Genomic DNA, 27952 nt, shown 5'->3' with positions numbered 1-27952 from the left:
CTTCTGCTCACCAAGGCTACATTTATTTAATTAAAAATACAGTAAAAAACAGTAATATTGTGAAATATTATTACAATTTAAAATAACTGTGTACTATTTAAATATATTTGACAAAGTAATTTATTCCTGTGATGCAAAGCTGAATTTTCAGCATCATTACTCCAGTCTTCAGTGTCACATGATCCTTCAGAAATCATTCTAATATGCTGATTTGCTGCTCAAGAAACATTTATGATTATTTTCAATGTTGAAATCAGTTGTGTACTTTTTTTTCAGGATTCCTTGATGAATAGAAAGTTCAAAAGAACAGCATTTATCTGAAATACAAAGCTTCTGTAGCATTATACACTACCGTTCAAAAGTTTGGGGTCAGTAAGAATTTTTATTTTTATTTTTTTGAAAAGAAATTAAAGAAATGAATACTTTTATTCAGCAAGGATGCATTAAATCAATCAAAAGTGGCAGTAAAGACATTTATAATGTTACAAAAGATTAGATTTCAGATAAACACTGTTCTTTTGAACTTTCTATTCATCAAATAATCCTGAAAAAAAATATTGTACACAAATATTTTGTACAATCGTACACATTAAATGTTTCTTGAGCAGCAGATCAGCATTTTAGAATGATTTCTGAAGGATCATGTGACACTGAAGACTGGAGTAATGATGCTGAAAATTCAGCTTTGTATCACAGGAATAAATTACTTTGTCAAATATATTCAAATAGAAAACAGTTATTTTAAATTGTAATAATATTTCACAATATTACTGTTTTTACTGTATTTTTAATTAAATAAATGTAGCCTTGGTGAGCAGATGAAACTTCTTTTAAAAACATAAAAATCTTAGTGGTTCCAAACTTTTGGACTGTACTGCATATATATATGTATATATACAGTGGGTACGGAAAGTATTCAGACCCTCTTAAATTTTTCACTCTTTGTTATTGTCACAGACACGTCAGGCTCCACCTCCCTGCAATACCCACGCACTCAATCACCGGAATTCTAATCACCGCCACCTGCACGTCATCATCTCCACAATCACCAGCACTATATAGCCCACACTCACACACACAGTAGTTGTCCAGTCTCGATTGTTATACAGACTCATGTATACTTACCTAAAGGACTCCAACCTGCTACTTACCTGCTACCAGCGATCCCAGTATCTCCAGCGTCTCCAGTCTTCCTCCTGTGTTCCTCCCTCCGTGTGTGTGAGTGTTTCTTGTCTGCCATTCTCCATCTCATCTACCACGACTTCCATCTACAAGCAACAAAGGACAGTATCTATTCCCTATCTTCACATTGAACTCTCTATCCGCCATTTACTCACCTGCTCTTTGCTGAACTTCAATAAACAACCTTACTTGCTTTTACTTCTGCCTCCGTGCCGTCTGTACCGTAACAGAAGACCGGACCTGCAAAGTACGACAAGATATCAGCATGAGCCAACCAGACCCGTTCCAGGAGCTCGTGAGCACGCTGCGCCGAGCACTCTCCACCACAACCACCGTCACCAGCACCTGTCGCCGCTTCCTCGTTCACTTCTTCGTTTCACACTCCAACCCTGCACGCCAGTCCCATGGCCAGGCCGGCGCCCTACTCAGGATCGGCGGAGGATTGCAGCGGATTCCTCCTGCAATGTGAGCTGGTACTGGAGATGCAATCGCAGCTTTACTCCACAGACACCTCTAAGATCGCCTTCATAATTTCACAGCTACTAGGAAAAGCTCTCCGCTGGGCTGATGCACTCTGGATTCAGAAAGGCCCCGTGGTAAAATCATATTCTGCCTTCGTCTCTCATTTCCGCAAAGTCTTTGGAAAACCCCTTTCGGATTCATCAGTCAGTGAGAAACTCTATAATTTGAAACAAGGATCTAACACTGTGAGTGATTATGCATTGCAGTTCCGTACTCTGGCCTCCAGCAGCGGATGGAATGAACAAGCCCTCATCACTTCCTTCCGCCAGGGGTTGGAACCTAAGTTGCGATTGCATCTCGCTGCATACGAGGACAACATCGGCCTCAAACGCTTCATCCAACTCGCCATCCACATAGGCACTCGTATGCAGTCGTGTCTCGAAGAGCACCAGGGCCAGCCACTTCCTCAACACCTCCTCCATCGGTCCGAACCCGTCAGCTCCCCAGAACCAGCCAACGAACTCATGCAAATAGAAAACTTTCGGCTCTCCCCCACTCAACGACAGCGCCGGCTGACCCTGAATTTGTGCCTCTACTGCGCCTCTCCTGGGCATGTACTCTCCGCATGCCCAGCTCGCCCTCCAAGACCTCTGGTGAGTGCCATCCTTCCCTCCTTACTCAAGATGAAACCACTCACCACTGTTGTAAACCTTACTGCTGCTAATGTGTCTGTTCCAGTTGTCGCGCTCCTCGATTCAGGGTCAGCCGGGAACTTCATCTCCGGGACCCTCTGTCGTCAACTCAAGCTCAAAACCTCGCCCTCGCCTAGTATCTATCAAGCCCACTCCATCACCGGAAAGCCCCTAGGCCGCAAGATGATCAGCCGCATTGCTGGACCACTGCAACTCCGCGTTGGCATCCTTCATGTCGAGGACATCCACCTGCTGGTTCTGGAGGAATCCACCGCTGACGTGGTTCTAGGGCGCCCGTGGCTCGAACAACACAGCCCAACCATCTCCTGGCGTACGGGCGAGATCCTGAAGTGGGGCGAACACTGTTTCTCAAGCTGCTTCTCCGGGTTTCCTGTTCCTCCATCTCCACGTCCTAAAGAAATCTCTGTCTCTGCTATCTCCATCGAGAGCCCCATCGAGAAACAATCCATCAACATTCCATCCTGTTACGCCCCCTTCAGCGACGTCTTCTGCCCGCAACGAGCCTCCAAATTACCTCCACACCAGCCATGGGACTGCGCCATAGATCTGCTACCGGGTGAACCAGTGCCACGGGGAAGGATCTACCCCCTATCTGTGCCTAAGGAGAAGGCCATGGAGGATTATATTGAAGAGGCCCTAAAGCAAGGATACATCCGTCCGTCTACTTCCCCTGCTGTTTCCAGCTTCTTCTTCGTGGCCAAAAAAGACGGAGCCTTGCGGCCCTGTATTGATTACCGCTAACTCAACAAGATAACCATCAAATTCCGTTACCCACTTCCCCTCGTCCCAGCGGCCCTGGAACATCTCCGTGGTGCCACTGTGTTCACCAAGCTGGACCTCCGCAGCGCGTACAACCTCATCCGGATACGCGAGGAGGACGAGTGGAAGACCGCCTTTGTCATGCCCACCGGCCATCACGAATATCTGGTCATGCCCTATGGACTAGTCAACGCCCCCTCCGTATTCCAGGATTTCATTCATGAGGTGCTCCGGGAGTTTCTCCATAAATTCGTGTTGGTATATATCGATGACATCCTCATCTACTCCCGGTGCCTGGTAGAACATCGCCACCACGTTGCGGAGGTCCTCAAGCGCTTACGGCAGTTCCAACTGTTCCTCAAGGCGGAAAAATGCTCCTTCCACCAGTCATCCATCCACTTCCTCGGATACTACATTGATCACAGTGGCATCCGGATGGACGAGGGGAAGCTCAAACCTCTGCCCGTTCCTGAGCGACCATGGTCACACCTGGGAGTTGACTTCATAACAGATCTCCCACCTTCTGACGGTCACACCTGCATCCTCGTGGTAGTGGATCGATTCTCCTACTGGTTCCGGGAGAGCGAGAGGGTGTGGGACTCAGCCCACCATCAGCTGCAGAGGGCCCTGCGCAGACGCAGGATGACAGCCGACCTTCGTTGCTCCAACGCTCCCAACTACAAACCTGGGCATAAGGTCTGGCTGTCGACCAGGGACATCAGACTGCATCTGCCAGAGGAGCGGTCGTGGGTCCCGCGGAACGACATCCTTGATCCCAACCTGCTACAAGCCTTCCACACCAGTCACCCGGAAAGACCTGCCCCACGCCCTCGAGGTCGGCCACCACGACTTCGGGGTCCTCGGCCCTCAGGAGCGGGCCGTGGGAGGGGGGGGGGTACTGTCACAGACACGTCAGGCTCCACCTCCTTGCAATACCCACACACTCAATCACCGGAATTCTAATCACTGCCACCTGCACGTCATCATCTCCACAATCACCAGCACTATATAGCCCACACTCACACACACAGTAGTTGTCCGGTCTCGTTTGTTATACAGACTCATGTATACTTACCTAAAGGACTCCAACCTGCTACTTACCTGCTACCAGCGATCCCAGTATCTCCAGCGTCTCCAGTCTTCCTCCTGTGTTCCTCCCTCCGTGTCTGCCATTCTCCATCTCATCTACCACGACTTCCATCTACAAGCAACAAAGGACAGTATCTATTCCCTATCTTCACATTGAACTCTCTATCCGCCATTTACTCATCTGCTCATTGCTGAACTTCAATAAACAACCTTACTTGCTTTTACTTCTGCCTCCGTGCCGTCTGTACCGTAACAGTTATATTTCCTCATTAATGTACACACAGCACCCCATATTGACAGAAAAACACAGAATTGTTGACATTTTTGCAGATTTATTAAAAAAGAAAAACTGAAATATCACATGGTCCTAAGTAGTCAGACCCTTTGCTCAGTATTTAGTAGAAGCACCCTTTTGATCTAATACAACCATGAGTCTTTTTGGGAAAGATGCAACAAGTTTTTCACACCTGGATTTGGGGATCCTCTGCCATTCATCCTTGCAGATCCTCTCCAGTTCTGTCAGGTTGGATGGTAAACGTTGGTGGACAGCCATTTTTAGGTCTCTCCAGAGATGCTCAATTGGGTTTAAGTCAGGGCTCTGGCTGGGCCATTCAAGAACAGTTACAGAGTTGTTGTGAAGCCACTCCTTCGTTATTTTAGCTGTGTGCTTAGGGTCATTGTCTTGTTGGTAAAACTTCAGCCCAGTCTGAGGTCCTGAGCACTCTGGAGAAGGTTTTCATCCAGGATATCCCTTTACTTGGCCGCATTCATCTTTCCCTCGATTGCAACCAGTCGTCCTGTCCCTGCAGCTGAAAAAGCATGATGCTGCCACCACCATGCTTCACTGTTGGGACTGTATTGGACAGGTGATGAGCAGTGCCTGGTTTTCTTCACACATACCGCTTAGAATTAAGGCCAAAAAGTTCTATCTTGGTCTCAGCAGTTCCTTTGACCTCATGATTCTCATTTGCTCTGACATGCACTGTGAGCTGTAAGGTCTTATATAGACAGGTGTGTGGCTTTCCTAATCAAGTCCAATCAGTATAATCAAACACAAATGAAGGTGTAGAACCATCTCAAGGAAGATCAGAATAAATGGACAGCACCTGAGTTAAATATGCTGTTTCACAGCAAAGGGTCTGAATACTTAGGACCATGTGATTTTTGTTTTAATAAATCTGCAAAAATGTCAACAATTCTGTGTTTTTCTGTCAATATGGGGTGCTGTGTGTACATTAATAAGGGAAAAAAAAAAGAACTTAAATGATTTTAGCAAATGGCTGCAATATAACAAAGAGTGAAAATTTTAAGGGGGTATGAATACTTTCCGTACCCACTGTATATATACAGTATATATGTTGTTGTGTACATATGTATATATGTATATATATATATATGTGTGTGTGTGTGTTAGTGTGTGTGTGTGTGTGTGTGTGTGTGTGTGTGTGTGTGTGTGTGTGTGTGTGTTTCAAAAGCTTGGGATCAGTAACATATTTTGAAAGAAATCCATACTTTAATTAAGCAAGAATACATTAAATTAATCAAAAGTGGCAGTAAAGATATTTAGAAAAGATTTATATTTCAAGTAAATGCTGTTCTTTTGAAGTTTATTTTTATGCATCACAGTTCCCACAAAATATTAAGCAGCACAACAGTTTTAACACTGATAATAATAAAAAGTGTTTCTTGTCCAGCAAATCAGTATATTAGAATGATTTCTGAAGGATCATGTGACACTGAAGACTGGAGTAATGATGCTGAAAATTCAGCTTTGCATCACAGGAATAAATAACATTTTAAAATATAAAAAAATAGAAAACCAATATTTTAAATTGTAATAATATTTCACAATATTACTGTTTTTTTTTTTACAGTATTTTTGATCAAATAAATGCATCCATGGTAAGCACAAGAGACTTCTTTCAAAAACAGTTTAAAAATCTTTCCAACCCCAAACTTTTGAACAAACTTGTATATTTTAATCCATGCATTATATTAATATCCAATTTAATATATATTAATATCTAATTTAATCTGATGTATTATCATAACTGGTATATTTTAAAGGTCATTGTATTAAACATGATTTATTATAACTGTCCAACCAGGTAATAACCTGATTAATAAGTTATTGTGCCCTTGAAAATCTAAAGCTATCGATTCTTCCAGGACATGCACTGTCTCCACAGCAGGGGTTTTAAGCTGAAAAGCATCTCTACAGGACATTAACAAGACATTAACATTCATAGCAGAGAACAAGGCTAATTCATAATTCATTAGATCTCTGATCTTCTATATATTATGTTGTGACCTGTATGGCTCTCTGCACTAGGACAGGCCATGTCTGGGACACATTGGTGAAGAGAATGAAAGCTTAATGAAATTGTTATGTTTGTCCTTTTATCCTTGAAGTGATGTTTCCTCAGCTCTCCACCTCTAACCAGCAGAGGGCCTCAAAAGTAGATGTTCTACCAGGATCTTTGCTTCCTGATGGAGGTAACTTTGATTGTACCTGCTGCCAGATGTTGCAAAGATGTCATATGGCTGCAGTAAAATCAGACTGCTTGTTACAAGGCTGAATCCCTAATGCATTGGTTGTTATTTATTGCTACCTTAATGCATTGTGAGAGCATAATGTTTTTTTGTACAAAAGTGTTGTTTGAATCTAATTGGCAAGCACAACTTTAATCAGTAAATCATTATTTCAGGTTTCCTTTACGTGAAGTGCACCCAACTATTCTCTGATCCAACAGCATATTTAATGAATATGAAATCAGAGAGGTTCCCTTTTGTGATGACCACAGCAAAAATGGTTTCTCGAAGCCTCATGACCCTTTCAGTAATAATTAGAATGTAAGTATCTTCAGACATCTTTTTACTTTGCCCCTTTTACAAAGGAAGTCAGGAACACACAAAGGAGAAAAGAGAAATCTAGATTTTTACATTAGGGGTGGTTGCTAAGGTTAGTGCATAGTTACTGGTGCATAGCTAGATGGTTGCTAGGGCATGATTTTTAGCACATTACAATGTAAAAGTGTTTTTGTTTATGTTGCCATGCAGTTTTTGGGCATTCTGTGTGTATTTTAGTATGCTGCTAGTTAATTGTTTTTAGCACATTGCTATGCAGTTGTTAGGGGGTTTAGTTGCTTTTTTAGCAAGTTGCTATGCAGTTAGGATGTTCTGGTTTTTAGTTTAATGCTATGCATGGGAGGTTTCACTGTGTTCTTGTTGTTTTTTAGCATGTTGCTATTCAATTGACCATTCGCAAAGACCCGCCCCCTTTAGTTACTGTTGCTATGTTCGACAAGCCATGCCGATCTCTCGACACACATCATGTTCTCATACAGTGAAAAATACATCGGAGAGCAAAGAGGACACTGACAACGTGTCAACAGACAAGACAGAGCAGGTTACTTCTGATATGAAACAAAGTCTCACATTTCAAATTTTGTCATTTTTAAAGAAATGTAAACAATAAATACATTTTTTTGTATTTGTAATCAATTCTCATTCTGAAGAACCAAAATCCCAAGAATCAATCTTTCAATCTATGCTGTTTTCAATTGTTGAAATGACAACTTCAGCATGGCTGAACATTGTAAACTTCCATCCAATAATCGCAATCGGCTTTGTGCTTTGTTTCTTTTGATATGAAACAATGTCTCAGCTTTCAAATTCTGCCAGTTTTATGATGAAATTCAAACAATAAATAGGCCTACCGTTTGGCGCTCGAGCTAAGTCATCTCTTCCGCTTTATATTACTAGTTACAGCATGAAATGAACATGAATGAACATCAGTATGTATTTTGAAAAATTCAGTAGGCTACAACTCACCAAAATCTGTATCATGTCTTATCGCTCAATCTTTTAACTACTAAAAGATGTCAATAAAACTGTCTGTTATGTCAAGTAATGTTACATTTACCTCAGAAAAGCCATTCAATGACCAATAACTGGTTAGTCAGCTAGAAAAATTAACTTAGAGAGGAGCATTTTGATAAATATATGCACTATTGCATATTCATTGTATTTCTACTAAACCTGTTCTTCAATAGGCGTATTTAATGTATGTTTGAATAAATCTGTCATGTTTTTATGACAGGCACCATTTAAATATTTATATTTAAAAAAAAAACCTAGTAGAAACATAATTAGGCCTATGTAATTTAAAATGTATTATTATGAAGTTATTATTATAAAAACTTTAAATCAGTTAATTTTAAACTTTAATATTATAGCGATGTTCCAACTGGGGTTCCCTGTATAGTTGTAGAGTATGACTATGCAGTTTGATATTCTAGGTGTTTTTTATTGCTGTGCAGTTAATAGAGTGTTCTAGGTTTTTGTATATTGGCCCAAGTCATAATTTTGCTTCAAAAAATAATAGTTGTGACGAGCAGGGCGGGCGAGAGCCGTGAGGGAACGGCTCTTCTCTCACGGAGGAGCTCCGGAAGCATAAAAGGAGGAGCGACTACAGTGAAGGACGAGAGAGAACCAGAGAGAGAACCAGGCCTGGACTTTATTTTATGGTTTATTATGTTTGTGTGGCCGGCAGACATCCGCGAGGGTCTGCCGGCATTACTTTCGTTTTGTTCTTTGTTTATTTTGGATTAAAGTTTTTGTTGAATGTTTGCCGGTTCCCGCCTCCTTCTTCCCACATCTACTGACCTCGTTACAATAGTGCACTTCTTTTCAACAACTATCTTTTAATTCTTGTCCACAGCACAAACAGTACAGGATAAGAAAAGGGCCTGCATAACTCAGTGTTACACAGGGGTAGAGAATTATTCAAATCCCTAAACCTACACTCTAAAATATGTTTGGTTAAAAACAAGCCAAGTTGGGTTGAAAATGGACAAACCCAGCAATTGGGTTGTTTTAACCCAGTGGTTGGGTTAAATGTTTGCCCAACCTGCTGGGTAGTTTTATTTAACTCAACTACTGATTAAAAATGACTATATGGCTGGCTTAAAATGAATCCAAAATAGGTGAGAAATTAAAAATCAAACACATAATTACTAGAGGCAACAATAATAATCAAACATTTATTAATAAATAATAAGTGTTTATTGTTTATTATGCATTATCTTATTAATAAATGCTCATTTATTATTAATAAATGTTAATTTTTGGGGTTCATTTTAAGCAGTTGAGTTAAATAAAACTACCCAGCACGTTGGGCAAACATTTAACCCAACCACTGGGTTAAAGCAACCCAATTGCTGGGTTTGTCCATTTTCAACCCAACTTGGGTTGTTTTTAACCAAACATTTTTTAGAGTGTAAGTATGAGCATAAATAATAGTGATAGTCTTAGCAAGTGCCATTAATGAGTACTAATGATGCAGAATGATAATCTACAGGGACAAATCCAGGCAGCATGTACAGCAATGAGAACCTGAGATTTGATCTGCTAAAATTGCAAGCTAGACCCATGATGTGGTACTTTTGAGAGAGAACAAACTCAATAAAACTAAGGAGAATAAAATATATCACAGGAACAGAGTGATTTAGATAGCGGTCAGCCAAAGGAAGCAGATTGATAGGTTGGGGGAGTGACAAAAAGGAGAGACGGAGTTGCAGGAGGGGGTGAAGAGCGAAAGGGAAAGTGGAGCGCTGGGAAAATTCATGCTGTGTTAGCATCCCTGAGCAACTCCATCAATACTGCATACAGCTGAGTTACTGGCAAGAGTCCTGCTGCTGCAACCCCAACCTCCGCCTGAGAGAGAGAGAGAGAGAGAGAGAATGCGAGAGATCAGGAGTGAGTAAAAAGAAAGAAGGGGGTAAAAAGAGAGGGTGTTTATGAAAGACAAGCACAAAAGCGTGAGAGAGAGAGTAAGAGAGAACTGTTCGTACAAGCGCCTCTGCTTTCTGTTGTGTGTGTGTGTGTGTGTGTGTGTCAGAGGTTTGTGGTGGGACTGTGCCTTGATCTTGGGCTACTGCAGTAAAAGCGTGAGGAGGAGGCAGGAGAGGAGAGTGCTGCGCTCTGGAATTCTCCACAGGAAAGAGGAATAACACCAATCCAGCTTCACAGATAACATCAGACCGGATACCTAGTGAAATTTCAGCGGGTTCCACACCTCTGGCCTTATGCAGAAAACTCTGAGCACACCTGATTGAGACAGGACCAGGTGAGCAGAGATCATGAACTCAGTTTGCCAGTGTTATGCAATTCAGATTGTAATCTGCTAGCGCATGGAATAATGTTTAATCAAATTTAATGAACTTGTACAAGCAGATAAGATAAAGGAAAGCTCTGTGCAATACGTGTGACATCTGAGCTTGAATTTTGCACTGGGAAGCTGTTTGATCATGTTCAGTAGATGGGTGCAGATTTGAGGTCCACAGTGTTGGAATATTATAGCATGGTGCATTGAGATCTCAGATGATGGGTGAACTTGTGTAAACTTTAGTTCAGTTTCAGTTTTTCTTTCTATTTACCCCATCTGGGGTTCTCAAACCTAGAAATATCAGGGAGTTTGGAAATTGTGATTGCCAGGCATGGAAAAGCCATACATAAGTTAAAGGTTGTGGATATTTCTATTGCCAATTTTACTTTTAATTTACATTTAAGATATTAAATTAAGATTTAATCTAGAGAAATGGCTCTTTGTGGGTGCAATCATTATAAAAAAAAAATTTTAAATAATAAAAAATGGTAAATCTGCTAAATACATAAATGCACATTTAAATCCTTATCCAGTAATCAATAAAGACTGAAAAATCATAGGAATGTGTGGAAACTATTTTCTATATCCTTTTAAAAGACATGAAAATGTAGATTTTTATGTAATACACTGTAAAAAAAAAAAAAAGATCAATGGAGTCCATTTTGCAAAAAAATACTACTTCAGTCTTTCTACTTACTGTTACTTGCCATTTCTTTTGTAATTATTTGTGAAATCTACTATAAGTGAAAATTGCTTCAAAGTAAATCTTACACCAATTTTTTAGTGTACTGAAGATGAAAGATATATGAAAGTACCACTGAGATTTACAGTGTAACAAAATCTTGATATTAAAAGATATATCAAGATTTCTCCCATTCCTGTTCAGGCTTAATGCAGTGTGCCTGTATTCTTCTCATTTCCTAGCTTGTATAAAAATTCTATAAAGGGTTCCTTGATTATGATTTCACTTCTTTAACTTTAGTTAGTGTGTAATGTTGCTGTTTGAGCATAAACAACATCTGCTTAAGTTACGATACTCAAAGTTCAATGCAAAGGGAGATATTTTCTTTTACAGCAATCACTTTTAAGGACTACAACAAATGGCTGGTAGGGACTACAACAAGCTTCTTCTCGGGTTGGTGACATCACAAACCCCAAAATTTACATAAACATGCAACAAAGGGGGTGAGGCCAATGTTGAGCTGCTTTAGAGAAGAGGAAGAGTTGTTGTAGTAGAGTGTTGTTATACCATGCTGTCATTTTACGCCGGACTGCTTCACAAACGAGGGTCAATTCAACACTGGATTTGCACAAAAGATGAACATGATGGCACATGCTAGTCTATGAGTTGAATCAACACCACAGCAACTACATAAATTCATCCATTAACCATTCAGAAATGTACATTTGCATTCTAAAAGTTGTAACTTCTTCCTGAGTCTCTCCATCAGTGTCGACTCTGGTTTGAAGAATGTAAGGTTGAACATTGTTACTGACAATCCTCATTTTGGCTGCTTGAGATTGTCCGGCTTTGTTGTTGTTGAGCAACCGAAGCACGAGCTGTTAAAGCTCCGCCCTCTTCTGGAAAGCAGGCCGGGAGCAGCAGCTCTTTTGCATTTAAAGGGACACACACAAAAACGGCGTGTTTTTGCTCACACCCAAATAGGGCCAAATTTGACAAGCTATAATAAATTATCTGTGGGGTATTTTAAGCTGAAACTTCACAGACACATTCTGGGGACACCAGACACTTATAATACATCTTGTAAAAGGGGTATAATAGGTCCCCTATAAGGTACATTTTGACCAAATACTTTTCAAGCACCATTTACGTTGACTGTAAATATGCAAGAAACCGCTAGAATTATGAGTATGTGCCTTAACCCACAATGTACTAAAGGTTAGCATCTAAATTCCACAACCAGATCAGTGCTGAACTCCAGTGAACTTCTGATTATGGAAAAGACTTACAGCAAGTCACACTGCTTCCAGCTGAACTCGAGCAGCATGTAAAACACATCAAATGTCAAATATCAGAAGAAGCCAGGGGGCCATTAGGGTCATGATGTTTGATTGTTTCTTCTTTTCAGAGCTCTTAATGAGGAATCTGATTAGCTGTAAGCCAATATTTGAATTTCATTTGCGCTGTAATAATCCTGTGGCAGCTCGGAGTGATAAACTAAAGTCAAACAAAAGCCTCTTTACATCTCACTACAACTCAAGACCGCTCTATTGTAGTTTTGGGGATTAACAAAGGAAAATTTCATTGCTCAGACACTATTCTTTAAGGGGCCTATGGATGGACCCTGGGGGCCCTTGGGTGCCAGGCTGGCTACTGAAAAGATCTGTGACCTTACTTATGAAGTTTTCAGTTATATTGCATTTAAGTATCAACTTTGTCTCTGATGTTTCAGTAAACGTTTATTTCGATTGTCCACTTTAAACATTCCACTAACTATCAGTAACTTTGCTACTACATGTCAACTACCTGTCATTTTAAAGACTGTCTGCTTAATATCTGCTGACACTTTATTTTGATGGACCCTCAACAGACATTCTACTGGCTATAAGTAGCTTTGCAATAGATGTCAACTTATTCTAAAAAACCCTGTAACCTAACAGTCTACTAATATTTAATGAGAGTTAGTTGCTTATAGTCAGTAAAATGTCTAAAGTGGACTATCAAAATATAGTGTAACTGATTTTTCTCAACAATTTCCTTAGGAGAAATAAAAACAGACACAAATATGAAAATTGAGCTACAGTATAAATTCAGAATTCATATTGGTAACACTTTACAATAAGGTCTCATTTGTTAACATTAGCTAATGCATTAGCTAACATAAACTCACAATGAGCAATACACTTTTTTAACCATTTATTAATCTTTGTTCATGTTAGTAAAAATCTAATGGATTCTCAATATTAACTAACTATTAACTATGACTTTTGCCTCAATAAACTCATAATTACTGCTCATTAATAGTAGTTGTTAAAGGGTTAGTTCACCCAAAAATAAAAATTCTGTCATTTATTACTTACCCTCATGCAGTTCCACACCCGTAAGACCTTCGTTAATCTTCAGAACACAAATTAAGATATTTTAGTTGAAATCCGATAGCTCCGTGAGGCCTCCATAGGGAGCAATGACATTTCCTCTCTCAAGATCCATAAAGGTACTACTAAAAACATATTTAAATTGGATCATGTGAGTACAGTGGTTCAATATTAATATCATAAAGCGACGAGAATATTTTTGGAGCGCCAAAAAAACAAAATAACGACTTATATAGTGATGGCCGATTTCAAAACACTGATTCAGGAAGATTCGGAGCACAGTTGAATCTGCTGTTCAGAGTGCCAAAGTCACATGATTTCAGCCGTTGGCAGTTTGACACGCGATCCAAATCATGATTCGCTACACTGATTAATTTATGCTCCGATAAATGTGTTGGTGTTCCGAAGATTAATGAAGGTCTTACGAGTGTGGAACGGCATGAGAGTAAGTAATAAATGACAGAATTTTCATTTTTGGGTGAACTAACCCTTTAAGTTTAGGTATTGGGTAGATTTATGGGATGTAGAATATGGTCATGCAGAATAAGGCATTAATATGTGCTTTATAAGTGCTAATATACAGCCAATATCCTAGTAATAGAGGGTATGCAAGTGACGTCACCGTCGACCATTACGGCTGCGGTCACGTCACTGAGAGGCAAAAGACTGAGCGGCAGCATTGGTTTTCAGCGTGAATGTCGCGAAAAACACACAAAACACATCCAAAACGGGAAAGAGCTTTGTGATTGACTGTAAAAATAGCTTTGACACAAAACCTGAGGCATATATTTAAAAAAATCAGAAAGCAACAGAAAAAAGCAAATCGATCACTGCAATTCAGAAACATCTGAACTTCAGGCAGAGAAACATGGATTTGCAGTTTTCATTTTGTGTCAAAATGTTGGATTTTGAGGTAAAATCATACCGTATATATTGTATTGTTTTATATTATGTTGACAACTCATCAATTAAATATTTTTGATCTTATATTCTGCATAATTGTGTGTTTTTAAAAAAACAACACTGACAAAAACTATACTATATATGTTTTAGGGCTGGAAAATATGACGATATAACATTGATATAAGTGATTACGCAGATTTAAACCTACCTATTTCAACTTCGTCTCCGGTGCCCTCTGCCGGCAGCTTCATCTCAAGACCTCTCCGTCTCCGACGATCTACCAGATCAACTCCATAACTGGCAAGCCTCTCAGCCGTAAGCACGTCCGTACAGTGGCAGGACCTCTCAAGTTGCAAGTCGGTCTTCTACATCAAGAGGAATTACATCTGCTGGATCTGGAGGATTCCACCGCTGACGTGGTTCTGGGGCGCCCCTGGTTGGAGCAGCACAATCCGACCATCTCCTGGAAAACGGGCGAAAATCTGAAGTGGGGCGAAACCTGTTTCTCTTGATGCCTGGCTGAACTTCCTGTACCACAAACTCCACTTTCTGATCTCTCCCTCTGTGCAACATCCATCGAGAGCCCAGTTGAGAAACGCTCCATCGACATTCCCAAATGTTACGCCCCCTTCAGCGATGTCTTCTGCCCACAAAGGGCTTACAAGCTGCCTCCACACCGGCCATGGGACTGTGCCATCGATCTGCTTCTGGGTGAACCAGTGCCAAAGGGTAAGTTCTACCCATTATCCATCCTGGAGGAGAAGGCCATGGAGGATTACATCAAGGAAGCCCTCGCTCAAGGATACATCAGGCCGTCTACTTCCCCTGCTGCTTCCAGCTTCTTCTTCGTGGCTAAAAAGGACGGAGGTTTGCGGACCTGTATCGACTATCGCTCACTCAACAAGATTACCGTAAAATTCAGATATCCCCTTCCTCTCGTCCCAGCGGCCCTAGAACATCTCTGTGGTGCCACTGTGTTCACGAAGTTGGACCTCCGCAGCGCGTATAACCTCACCCGGATACGTGAGGGGAAGACCGCCTTCATTACTCCTACTGGCCACTATGAGTACCTCGTGATGCCGTATGGCCTGGTCAACGCACCCTCCGTATTCCAGGACTTCAATCCATGAGGTGCTCCGGGAGTTTCTCCATCGCTTCGTCCTAGTATACATCAACGACATACTCATCTACTCCTGGAGCCAGGCAGAACATCGCCGACACGTTGCGGAGGTCCTCACCTGCCTTCGTCAATTCCACCTGTTCTCAAAGCGGAAAAGCCTACCATCAGCCTACAGTGTCATTCCTGGGATACATCGTCGACCACAGTGGCATCCGGATGGAGGAGATGAAGGATGAATCCATCACAACCTGGCCAGAACCCTCAACCATTAAAGAATTACAACGCTTCCTTGGATTCGCAAACTTCTATCGCCGGTTTATCAAAGACTACAGCTCCATCACCCATCCTCTCACCAGTCTCCTCAGAAACAAGCCCAAGTCTCTGTCCTGGAATTCAGCAGCCACCAACGCCTTTAACCAAGCCTCAAGGAAGCCTTCACCACCGCTCCCTTACTCGTCCACCCTGATCCAGAGCTGCCCTTCATCGTAGAGGTGGACGCCTCTACCACCGGAGTGGGAGCGGTGTTGTCACAGCAGCAGGGGACACCAAGTAGACTCCACCCATGCGTCTTCTTCTCCCGCAAGCTCAGCCCGGCGGAAGTCAACAACGACATCGGTGACAGGGAACTCCTCGCTGTGAAGCTTGCTCTGGAAGAGTGGAGGCATTGGCTGGAGGGAGCTAAACATGCGTTCCTGGTTCTGACAGATGACAAAAACCTAGAATATCTCTGTGCTGCCAAAAGGTTGAATCCAAGACAAGCTCGTTGGGCCATGTTCTTCTCCCGGTTTAACTACACCATATCCTATCGACCTGGCTCAAAGAACACAAAAGCGGATGCTCTCTCCCATCTCCATGCTCCTGAAGAGAAATGGAAGAACCTAAGCCAATCATCCAAAGCTCGCTCATCGTAAGCCCCATCACTTGGTCAGAAGAGACCATTCCCTTCTCCAATGCCTCCACGAACCCTCCGCCGGGCTGTCCACCTGGCTTGCTTTACATCACCCGGACACGACGCACTCCAACCATCCACTCAGCTCACACGTCACTAGGCACTTGTCACCCGGGGGTCAATGAAACCCTCTCGTTGCTGAAAGAACGCTTCTGGTGGCCAGGGATGGCAGCTGATGTCAGAAGGTACGTGCAGGGCTGGCAGGAGTGCGCCATCTCCAAAAGTCCTCGTCATCTGCCAGCTGGGAAACTCTTTCCTCTGCCCGTTCCCAACTGACCTTGGTCACACCTAGGGTTGGATTTCATAACGGACCATCCTGCTTCTGATGGAAATACCTGCATCCTAGTCATCATAGATCGTTTCTCCAAATCCTGTCATCTCATTTCACTAAGAGGATTACCCACTGCCATGGAGACGGCAGAAATGCTCTTCAACCACGTGTTCAGGTATTTCGGAATACCAGAGGACATTGTATCGGACAGAAGACCCCAATTCATCTCCAGGGTATGGAAAGCCTTCCACTCACTCCTAGGTGTGGCCGTCAGTCTAACATCGGGGTACCATCCGCAGTCGAATGGGCAGACGGAAAGGAAGGTCCAGGAGATCGGCCACTTCCTCCGTACCTTCTGTCATGACCATCAGGACTCTTGGAACCAGTTTTTGGGTTTGGCCGAGTACGACCAGAACTCTCTCCGGCAGTCGACTACAGGACTCACTCCATTCCAGTGCGTACTCGGCTACCAACCCCCACTGTTCCCCTGGACCGGGGAACCATCTAGCGTTCCGGCAGTGGGTTACTGGTTCCGAGAGAGCGAGAGGGTCTGGGACTCAGCTCACCACCAGCTGCAACGAGCTCTGCGCAGACGCTGGATGACAGCGGACCTGTGGTGCTCCAACACCCCTGTCTTCCAGCCCGGACAGAAGGTATGGCTATCGACACGGGACATCAGACTGCGTCTGACCTGCAAGAAGCTGAGTCCCAGGTTCATTGGCCCATTTCCCATCGTCAAGCAGATCAACCCGGTCACATACCAACTCCAACTTCCACAAGGGTATCATATTCACCCAACTTTCCACGTCTCACTCCTCAAGCCTTATCACCCTTCTGTTCTCTCCACAGGACCTGATGTGACTCCCGCCGAACCCCCCCTTTCACTCATCCTGGAAGACGGTGCAGCATACGAGGTCCGCAAGATCTTGGACTCCCAGCGTCGTGGTGGTTAGCTGGAGTACTTGGTCGAATGGGAAGGTTACGGCCCTGAGGAACGCTCCTGGGTTCCAAGAAACGACATCCTTGATCCCAACTTACTTCAAACTTTCCATGACAGTCACCCTGACAGACCGGCACCACGGGGAAGAGGCCGACCACCATGGCGTCGGGGTCCTCGGCCCTCAGGAGCGGGCCGTGGAGGGGGGGGGGTACTGTCACAGACACGTCAGGTTCCAACATCCACCAATCACAGCGCACACCATCTCCAGAGTACTGATCACCGCCACCTGCACCTCATCATTGCACTCCTCAACAGCAGTATATAGAGCACACACACACAGTACTCCATGTCCGGTCTCGTTTGCAGATACTCACGTTAATGCTTACCTCAAGGACTCCCCGCTCCATACTTACCTGTCTCCAGCGTGTCTCCTTCCCTCTGTGTGCCTCGTCTCCTGTGTGTGAGTGCTCTAGTCATCTCCAGCGATCTCCAAGCTCCAGCATGTTCACGGATATCCATATCTGAAAGGAAAAGGACAGTAACTATTCCATTCTACTCATTCATCCATCTACTAATTCATCACTGCTTACCTGTTCACTGCATACTGCTCTACTGGTGTCAATAAACTACAGTTACCTGTTTACATCTGTGTCTGACTCCTGTGTACCGTAACACCTATATTGTAGTTATATAAAATATTCACCTGCAGATTTTCTTTATGTATTTCCCCACCGTCGAAATCAGGCACATATAAATGTCATGAAACACGACTCCTGGCTGCATGTCGATATCCATGGATTAGTTTTATTTGACGAGTTGTAAGGAACACATTCAGTTCCAACCTTTAGTGTAATTTGTTCGTTTTACTCGCATTTTCGCAGTTTCCTCTACTAAATCCAGTCACGCAGCAGGTTCTTTTGCCACTCAGTCCAGCTGAGGGAGCGCGTTTTCAGCGGGAAAGTGGCGTTGACGAATACCCTCTATATGCATGCTAACAAGCAACTAGATGATGATGAGAATTGGACCCTAATCTAAAGAGTTACCATAACTAAAAAAAAATGTATTAGTAAATGTTGAAATTAACATTGGCTATGATTAAAAAATGTTGAAGAAAAATTGAATTGTTAGTTTATTTTAAATAATGTAGTTAACTAATGCTAACAAATGCATCCTGATTGTAAAGTGTTCCCAAGACTTATAATTCAGACTATAATTCAGGTATCTTGGTAAATGTTTTTTATTAAAATTTTATTTTTCTGCTATCTCATTCCTATAAATCAAAAATTGTATTACAATTATGACAAGGTGCCCATCTCCTTGTCATAAATGCAAGACATTTTTGATTTATAAAAAAATGAGAACTGCTGAAATATTCAGAATCTTGGAATTACAGGCTAATAATCAGGATATATTATAAATTAATATATTTAGGAGATATCAATGAGTTGTTTCCTGACATCCTGTAATTCTCTAAATGATATATCCAAGTGCAAACATGTCATTGTTTGCTTGTACAGCACATCCATTCAGACTAAATACAGCAAATGCTTACAGTACATGACATCCCTGACTGAGGGTACATGAAAATGTTCTGGTGTAAACACTCTAACAATGCTGTGATGCTTTGCCTGTATTCCTCCAGCATGTTGATCAAACAGCTGAGCTGCAATCTAACTGGTGACGGCGGTGTTGTTGTTGAATAAATCTAGAGACAAATAGCAGTGAATGGAAAAAGGAGAGAGCAGGGTGAAGGTTGACAAACAGGTGCGGTTCTACTTTGTTGTGAGTATTCGCACTCTGATTTATCTTCCTTCGATCAGGGGACACTTTATCTTCTTGAGATCAGGGCAAATGACCTAATGTTTAACCAGAATACACTTTTAACTTAAGGGCTGTTGACAGCTTCTATGATCTTCCTTCGAATTGTTTTCACCATCTATTGTTTGAGCATCAAATTCAAATTAAGGGATTTTTGTCAGTAAAACTTTATTTGCCAGTCAAGTTTAGATTCAAAATATCATCCCAAAGGACATTTTTATTACTTGTTCTGGTGGCTTCTGAGAAGATCTGCCACCTTCCTTGGTCAATTTAAATGAGAAATGTTCTCTGACTTTTGATTACAGACTTTGGTGTCTTTTGTAATTCTGAGCACAGTTTGAGACATTAGCCGCGTTTCCACTGAAATTACCTGGAACAATTTGTCCCAAGAAATTTTTCCCCCCAGACCTGTTTCTGTCTGCATTTCCATCGTGGTCTAAAGTACCATGAAGATTAAGTACGGTGACATAGAACTGCACGCGACTTTACGGTTCCCGTTGGATTTGTCCTTTGCATATAAGCCTAATAAAGCCTGAACCTTATCGGTCGTATTTTTTAAACTCTATTGTTGATTTAAGTAGTAAACAACTCTTACTGCACGCACCGGAACACACTTTTAAAAATGGTGGTTGAAATAAAATGTTGCGTGGAGTCAACCAATCAAAATGCTGCATGAACTCAACCAATCAGCATGTCCAGTGCCCAAGTCCCACCCCCGAAAGGGTCCTGAACTTTGAAAAAATACTACCTCGTGAGCAGGGACTTTCTGAGGGGAAAATTGTACCTGGAACTTCATTGGTTCCTGCGGTCGAAACACACCAAGTACCACCACAAAGTCAAGTAGTTCCTGGGGAAAGTTCCTGCGGTGGAAACTAGCTATTGAGGTCTCTTTTGTATGGAGCCCCTTAAGGGAAAAAAATATGAGATGGAGGAAAAATTGTTTGCCAATGCTTTTGCGTTCTTTTGGTTTTGAGTGTGAACGCAAAGTTTCTCATGGAAACACAGTTTCTCAGGGGAACTCAAAGGTTTTGCAAGCAAACGCAAAGTTTCTTGGGGGAATGCAAAGGTTTTGCTAGAGGACACAAAGTTTCTCAGGGGAACTCAAAGGTTTTGCGAGCGAATGCAAAGTTTCTCGGGGAAGCGCAAAACATTTGCGAGAGAACGCAAAAGCATTGACGTTAGTCTTGATCACCTTGGGGTTTCATGATCACCAAGGCTGCATTAATTTAATCAAAAATATAGTAAAAACAGTAAAAATTTTATATTTATTTATAATAACATTCCTGTGATTACAAAGTTGATTTTTCAGCATAATTTCCCCAGTCTTCAGTGTCAAGAAACATTTCTTTATTATCATCAATTTTGAAAACAGTTGTGCTGCCTAATATTTTTGTGGAACCGTGATACCAGGATTATTTGATGAATAGAAAGTACCAAATAACAGCATTTATTAGAAATAGAAATCTTTTGTAACATTATAAATGACTTTACTGTCACTTTTGATGAATTTAATGCGTCCTCGCTGAATTTAATTATTAATTTCTTTCAGGGGCCTATAAAACTATTAAACTTTCAGACAAGGCTTTGACAAGCCTTGAATGATTGATTGACACTGCCAAGAATGAATAATTGACAGTGTGTGATAAAAGCAATGCTGTCCTGTATCTACAGTGTAAATGCTGACACATGCTTCCATCTGTGGAGTTACATAGTTCCTGAAACCATCCACTGCTCAAGTCATGGCTGTGGGACACACATCACTGTGTAGCACTTCCTTTGTACTCGCGTGTCAGTCAGAGTCCAGATGATAAACTATTAGTGTGTGTGTGTGTGTGTTGGTGGAGGGGAAGTTGTTGGTGTGGGAAGGGGACTAACCTTCCAGAGAAGGTTCAGAGAAGCATTCACTTAAATTTGCAGGGTGGGACATTTCCAGTTCTTGGCAGCAGAATAAAAGGATGGATGAGAGACAGGCATGATCATACAGTAGGTATATTGTTTTTGTCAATGTCCTGTCTGGATAAAACAGCGCAGTCAGTCAGAGCTCAGCATGTGGACAGTTGTGCTTGTGTAGGTTGTCTCTCAAAGGCTTTCAGGAGAAGAGAAAATGCTTTTGCAGGCTGTTTGTTTGGAATGGAGTTACTCGTTTTAATGAAATGGGTTTAGATGGTGGGCCAGCGTTGCTGTTATAATGCAGTCTTAGGCTTTGCTGGTACATTGCAGTATTGTGAGTAGAGTTATAACTTGCAACTGTCAAAACGATTTGGAGGAACAGCAGGGGTAGAAAATGAAAGTCTGCAGGATCAATAAAGATCTTGAGGGAGCCAGTATATTTCTTGAACATTGCTATAAGAGAATATGACTGCTCTTTCATAGTTCTTGAGACTAAATGGAGTTAATGATCAACTATGCCTCCTAAAAAGACACAAATGAGACAATCATTGCCATACAGTATAGGGTAGTTACACATAACATGTCCATTGGCTTTTTTTAATTAACAACATCAGTATTTCAGGTCATAATGTACACTACTGTTCAAATGTTTGGAGTCAGTAAGATGTTTTTAATGTTTTTAAAATAAGGCTGCAAGGCTGCATTTATTTGACAAAAAAAAAAAAAAATACAGTAAAAATAGTAATACTGTGGATTTTTTTCAGTTTGAATATATTTTAAAATATAATTTATTCCTGTGATCAAATCTGAATTTTCAGCATCATTACTCCAGTCTTCAGTGTCACACGATCCTTCAGAAATCATTCTAATATGCTGATTTGCTTATTATTTGCTTATTATTATCATTGTTGAAAAAAGTTGTGCTGCTTAATATGTTTGTGGAAACCATGATACATTTTTTTGGATGAATACAATGTTCAGAAGAACAGCATCAATTTTATGCATCCTTGTTCAATAGAAGTATTTATTTCTTTAAGAAATGTTTTAATGTTTGAATAGTACTGTATATGAAAGGGAATATGAAATATCAAAAAGAGAAAGTATATATTTTAGGTAGTGATGGATCAGCATTTATTTGAGTTTTTTTTCACCATTTTAAAACACCTTTTTACCTTCACTAGTCCTGTGCCTGCGGTGTGATACATATTTTTTTAATATGATTTTTACTAATACTATTATTTTTACTAATTTGTTTTATTAATTATTTAGCCTCTCAATTAATTAGGATTAGGGCAAAGCATAAAACCATCTCGAGATTAAAGTTGTTAAATTTCGAGAAAGAACTTGTTAAATTTCGAGAAAAAAGTCAAGATAAAATGTTGAGAATAAAGTTATTAAATTACGAGAAAAAAACTTGTTAAATTATGAGAAAAATGTCATTAAATTTTGAGAAAAAAGTCGAGATAAAATGTTGAGAATAAAGTCATCAAATTAACGAATTTATTCTCGTAATTTAACGAATTTATTCTCAACATTTTATCTCGAGTTTTTTCTCGAAATTTAACGACATTTTTCTTGTAATATTAACGAATTTGTTCTCGTAATTTAATGACTTTTTTCTCGTAATTTAATGACTTTATTCTCAACATTTTATCTCGACTTTTTTTGAAATCTTAACTAGTTTTTTTCTCGTAATTTAACAAGTTTATTCTCAACATTTTATCTCGACTTTTTTTGAAATCTTAACTAGTTTTTTTTTCGTAATTTAACGAGTTTATTCTCAACATTTTATTTCGACATTTTTCTCGAAATTTAACAACTTTTTTCTCGAAATTTAATGATTTTTTTCTTGAAATTTAACAACTTTAATCTCAAGATGGTTTTATTTTTTTTATTTTTGCTTGCATGGCCCTAATCCTCTTCCATACATTATAAAGCTTGGAAGAGCCAGGATATTTTTTAATATAACTCCAATTGTGTTTGGCTGAAAGAAGAAAGTGATATACACTTATGATGGCTTGAGGGTGAGAAAATTATGGGATGATTTTCATTTTTGTTCAAACCTTTTAAAAATATCTGTATCGGCATTCTGAAAAATCAGTATCAGTGGAGAAATTTAGTATCGGTGCATCTAAAACCGCTATGTATCTAAGAAGTGTGCAGAATAAAGGCCTCTCTCTAAATATATAGTCTTTTACTAGTCTTTTGCTGGATCTTTAGGTATTGTAGTAAATGTAGATAGTGAGTCTGACAGCCTGTTTACAGCAAAGAGTTTCTGCTTTTGGCTTGAGGACAGATGGTAAGCGAGAGGGAGAACTGCGTCATATGTTGTGAAGGCTGAAAATCTGATTAACCTACTTTAGGGGAAAAAGTGAAATATTTGGGGCTTGCTGCCCGATTGCCCAGAAAGGCCAGCAGTTGATCCTACAAAGAAGTCGGTACGTGATTCACTCAGTTGTAAGCAAAGCTATGTGACAATGTAGTATTTTTTATAGCCTGTGCCAATCAGTAAGAAGTATTGTGACAAACAAATAATGCTGTAAGTTAGTTTGTTGCTTAGTGGCTGAATCTGATGCAACTTGTCGAGAACTTGTATTTTGCATTGTGATATTATAGCACATTTTCCTCTGTAATTCGCATTACTGCAGTGCAATACAATTTCATTCTCATTACAATAAATCAATAAATAATGATTTATTATTCATAGATCATTGTATTATTTGTTGTTCTGCCTTTAATTGATCATTTAAACATAAATAATTGTATTATTGTTTTTTGTATTAATTACAGTACTGCAATAGTGAGCATAAAAGAGAATTACACAAAAACATATGGTAATGAGAATTTGCTTAATTTTTATGAAAATAACGTCACAATGGGCTTAATGCAGAATATAATTTCTTAAAGCATTTATTATGATTTTGGGGAAAATTGTGACAAGGACATGTTGAGATTCACCCTATGAGTAGCTTTTAGTGAGAATGTAGGTTTATTGTTCTTTATAAATGTATTCTTATATATAGTAAAAGGGCATGGGTAAGAGCGAGAGAGAGGGTGGAAGAAAATTACCACCATATTTATTTACCTTCATGCAAGCCATAAACTATTATGCATTGTGCACAGCTTCTATAGACAGATTCACAGTTGCTATGGAGATTTTCATAAATTCTTCAGGAATAGCAGAAATGGCTCTTTTCTGCCAGCAGGAAGAGGGAGGCAGTCTATTTTTTGCTTTTTGTTACAGGCAGTCCATTTTGTTGATGCTTTTGGGATTGATAAAAGAATGTGTTTTTTCATACTGATATCTCTATTTACAATAAACAAGGCAGAGCAGTGCAAAGCTCTGAGGGCGACGAGAGGAGAATTTAGTGCCAAGAGAGTAAATGCTGTTAGTTTGAATTCTTTTTCAACTTTTTAAATGATTCACTTCAAAATGTGCACCATATCCATCAAATCTATTTTATGTGGCAGCTCCCAAAGCTTGTGTTTTAAAGGTCCCCAAAGTTTGGTGCTTCTGCTCCTGTTTTGTTTGTGGAACAGTTCCTTTCCTTAATTAAGGCAAACTTTTGTTTTTTATTCGCCACTTCACAGACCTTTGGGTGTGATGTGAATATCAAGTGGCTCTTGCGCTTAGGCCCTGATGCTGAGGCATTTAATCTCATGTTATATAAGGCTGAAATCAGTGATTTTGATCATCCTCCAGAAAAACAGAAAAAAGTAAGAAATTTGTGGGTAAACAGAGTACTCTGAAGGCTGTGAAACAAGAACTTCTTGAGTGTTAGTAAAGGTACTTTGCAGATGTCAATGAGGGTAATGGTTAACTCTGGAAAAGGGCTGAAAAAAGACTCAAGTGGAAAACTGAGAATAATTAGATTTTAAGATTTTAGAGTTTTATTTAAGATGCATGCACATGCATATGTATGAACTCATACTTTGTCATTCCAGATCTCAGTCTTTCTCTCTCTCTCTTAGACACACACACACACACACACATTGGGTTTCCTGTTTTATGGGGACATTCCATAGACATAATGATTTTTATACTGTACAAACTGTATATTCTATACCCTAATCCTACCCCTAAACCTACCCATCACAGAAAACTTTCTGCATTTTTACATTAAAAAACATCACTTAGTATGATTTATAAGCTGTGTTCCTCATGGAGGGCCAAAAAAAATGTCCCCAAAGGACAAGAATTTTGGACATTGCCATCTTTTTGGGGACATTTTGTCCCCATAACTTAGGATAGACCTGAATGGTGAATGTGATTTCACCAAGTGCAACATGTTCTTTGATCATCAACATCTTTGTTGATCCTGGATGAACAACATTCAGATTTGAGGGACAAGTTTACAGTTTATGTTAAGTTTAGGCTTACAACCAGGGTAAGATGCATCCTGGAACATGTCTGTCTTTGCAAAATCACGATGACCATACCTTTCCCCCACCCCCACCCCACACACACACACACACACACACACACACAAAAACACAAACACATACACATCTGTTTTTGACAAAAACACCATGACTCAACTTCTTTGTCTTAAATTATAACAGTATTTGCTTTAAATATATCTTTAGTTACAGTGATCCATCACCCTGGCTTAATTACCTCTGAACATTAAACTTGGATAGGAGAAATTATTTTAACAAAAACATTACACCTTCTCCTTTAATATTATAACAGGGCCAATAGTATTCCTGTCCCCCTGCTGGATTCTTGCAATTCCCCAAGAGGACTTTTGTCACTAAACACAATTTTTGCAATAAAATGATAGTAAGTTGTTATGAACCTTCTGACCTTAATGTTACATTCTGTCAGTTGGCAGGGTTCCCATCATCATCTACACTTTTATGACATTTGCATTTCATTAGACTTGTTATAAACATCTGAAGAATGTTTGCACAATAGCCATATTGCTACAGGTTCAAAGAGAGGCAAGTGTATCAGTCATGGACAATGACTCAACGGGAGTGTTTTCTGTGTACAACCTTGTGTTCATTTTTTAAAAGACACCAACAGAAAGAAGTGGTCACCATTAAAAAAAACATCTTGCTTGTTAAGCTAGTTATAAGCCTGGTGGGGATATCAGCCTCCAAAACACAATAAATACTGGTCATGCTGGTTTATGGTGTATGGTGTATGAGAGGAAACTGTGAATTAGATGCACACAAACAAACTATTATATGTTGTCTTTTCTCAGGCTGTGTATCATGTATAGTCGCTGATCTCTGAGATGGCCGTGTGGGCCCGACGGGCCAAAATTTCCCCCCTGCAGCGCTGCCTTCACCTCCTCCAGGGCCAGCGGCCCACCCTGTGCTTCTGATCTGCCCAGCCCTGCTAACACCCATCCAGGGCTTCCCTCTCATCGGGCCACCTGGCTTCACTCCGGGCCCACCATGGGAGGATGCCTCTCCAAACCCAAACCAGGTGATGAGCATAACCCTCATTCTGATAGCGTTCCCCGTTGATTAAATTCTGTAATAACTGAGACTTGTGTCTCCACCTATATATAGGTCGGTTAACATGGCCCCTGACTGCTGTTGTGATGTGGCTTTCCTTTAGTGCAGGAATTTTAATGCTCTTAATTGCTGTGTTCAAGGGGATTAGACAGTGGAATATGAGTTGTGTTTCGAATGTTTCACAATGTATCGCTGTTTTTCTTCTATGGTGGTTGGGGGAGGGGGCACTACCAAGGGCCAGCGAAACGCCTTTCATCTGTCCAGCGATTCAGTTGTGAAAGTGCGATTGTGGGTGTTGGATTTCTGAGGGCACAGAGAGAGACTGAACGGTTCGAGCCAGTCAGTCAGTGTGCTTGGAAAATTACCTAAGAAATGCCTATGACTTTCTATTCTGTTTTTGAACAGTCAGAGCACCGGGATCACTAGGACATTGTTTCACTCAATGATTATATCACTAACAAAATGTTAATCTATTAAGGTTCCTGTCATCTCGAGTACAGCGAGTGTGGGACATTCTCAAGAAATGCTGCCATTTGGGCCTGAAAAGTCCAGGAATTTCTTAGGGCAAGGATGCATTAAATTGATCAAAAGTGACAGTAAAGACATTCATAATGTTACAAAAGATTTCTATTTCAAATAAATGCTGTTCTTTCTATTCATTAAAGGGGTCCTTGATTATGATTTCAATTTTTTGACTTTAGTTAGTCTGTACTGTTGCTGTTTGAGCATAAACAACATCTGCAAAGTTACGATGCTCAAAAGTTCAATGCAAAGGGAGATATTTTCTTTTATTTTCTTTTACTTGCTTTTTAAGGACTACAACAAACAGCTGGTTGGGACTACTACAACAAGCTTCTTCCAGGGGTTGGAGACATCACAAACCCCAAAATTTACATAAACTCTGCCCCCTGGGACACGCAACAAAGGGGGTGAGGCCATGTTGGGCTGCTTTAGAGATGAGGAAGAGTTGTTGTAGTAGAGTGTTGTTACCATGTCGTCATTTTACGCCGGACTGTTTCACAAACGAGGGTCAATTTAATGCTGGATTTGCACAAAAGATGAATGAACATGACGGCACATGCTAGTGAGTTGAATCAACTCAACAGCAACTACAAAAATGTATCCACTAACCATTCAGAAATGTCCAGTTGCGTTCTAAAT

General features: G+C 40.5%; 1 protein-coding gene across 7 annotated transcripts in view; it reads left to right on the top strand.

The window, feature by feature from the left end:
* Nucleotides 1-9830: 9830 nt before the first annotated feature.
* LOC137034276 (apoptosis-inducing factor 3) overlaps nucleotides 9831-27952 on the top strand; it is a 41069-nt gene continuing 22947 nt past the window's right edge. For 3 of the 7 annotated variants that reach the window (XM_067407042.1, XM_067407036.1, XM_067407043.1), the window contains exons 1-3: nucleotides 9831-9965; nucleotides 10108-10335; nucleotides 26533-26759. In XM_067407042.1, the coding sequence (XP_067263143.1) occupies nucleotides 26729-26759 (31 nt within the window). In that variant the 5' untranslated portion in view covers nucleotides 9831-9965; nucleotides 10108-10335; nucleotides 26533-26728. Of the gene's footprint in view, nucleotides 9966-10021; nucleotides 10336-21187; nucleotides 21416-21472; nucleotides 21500-25596; nucleotides 25711-26015; nucleotides 26106-26532; nucleotides 26760-27952 lie in introns of those variants that run through there. The other 4 variants (XM_067407040.1, XM_067407038.1, XM_067407039.1 and 1 more) reach the window with 4 other exon arrangements.

The sequence above is a fragment of the Chanodichthys erythropterus genome, chromosome 13, assembly GCF_024489055.1.
Source record: "Chanodichthys erythropterus isolate Z2021 chromosome 13, ASM2448905v1, whole genome shotgun sequence".
Lineage (NCBI taxonomy): Eukaryota > Metazoa > Chordata > Actinopteri > Cypriniformes > Xenocyprididae > Chanodichthys > Chanodichthys erythropterus.
This window is presented reverse-complemented; position numbering and strand designations above follow the sequence as displayed.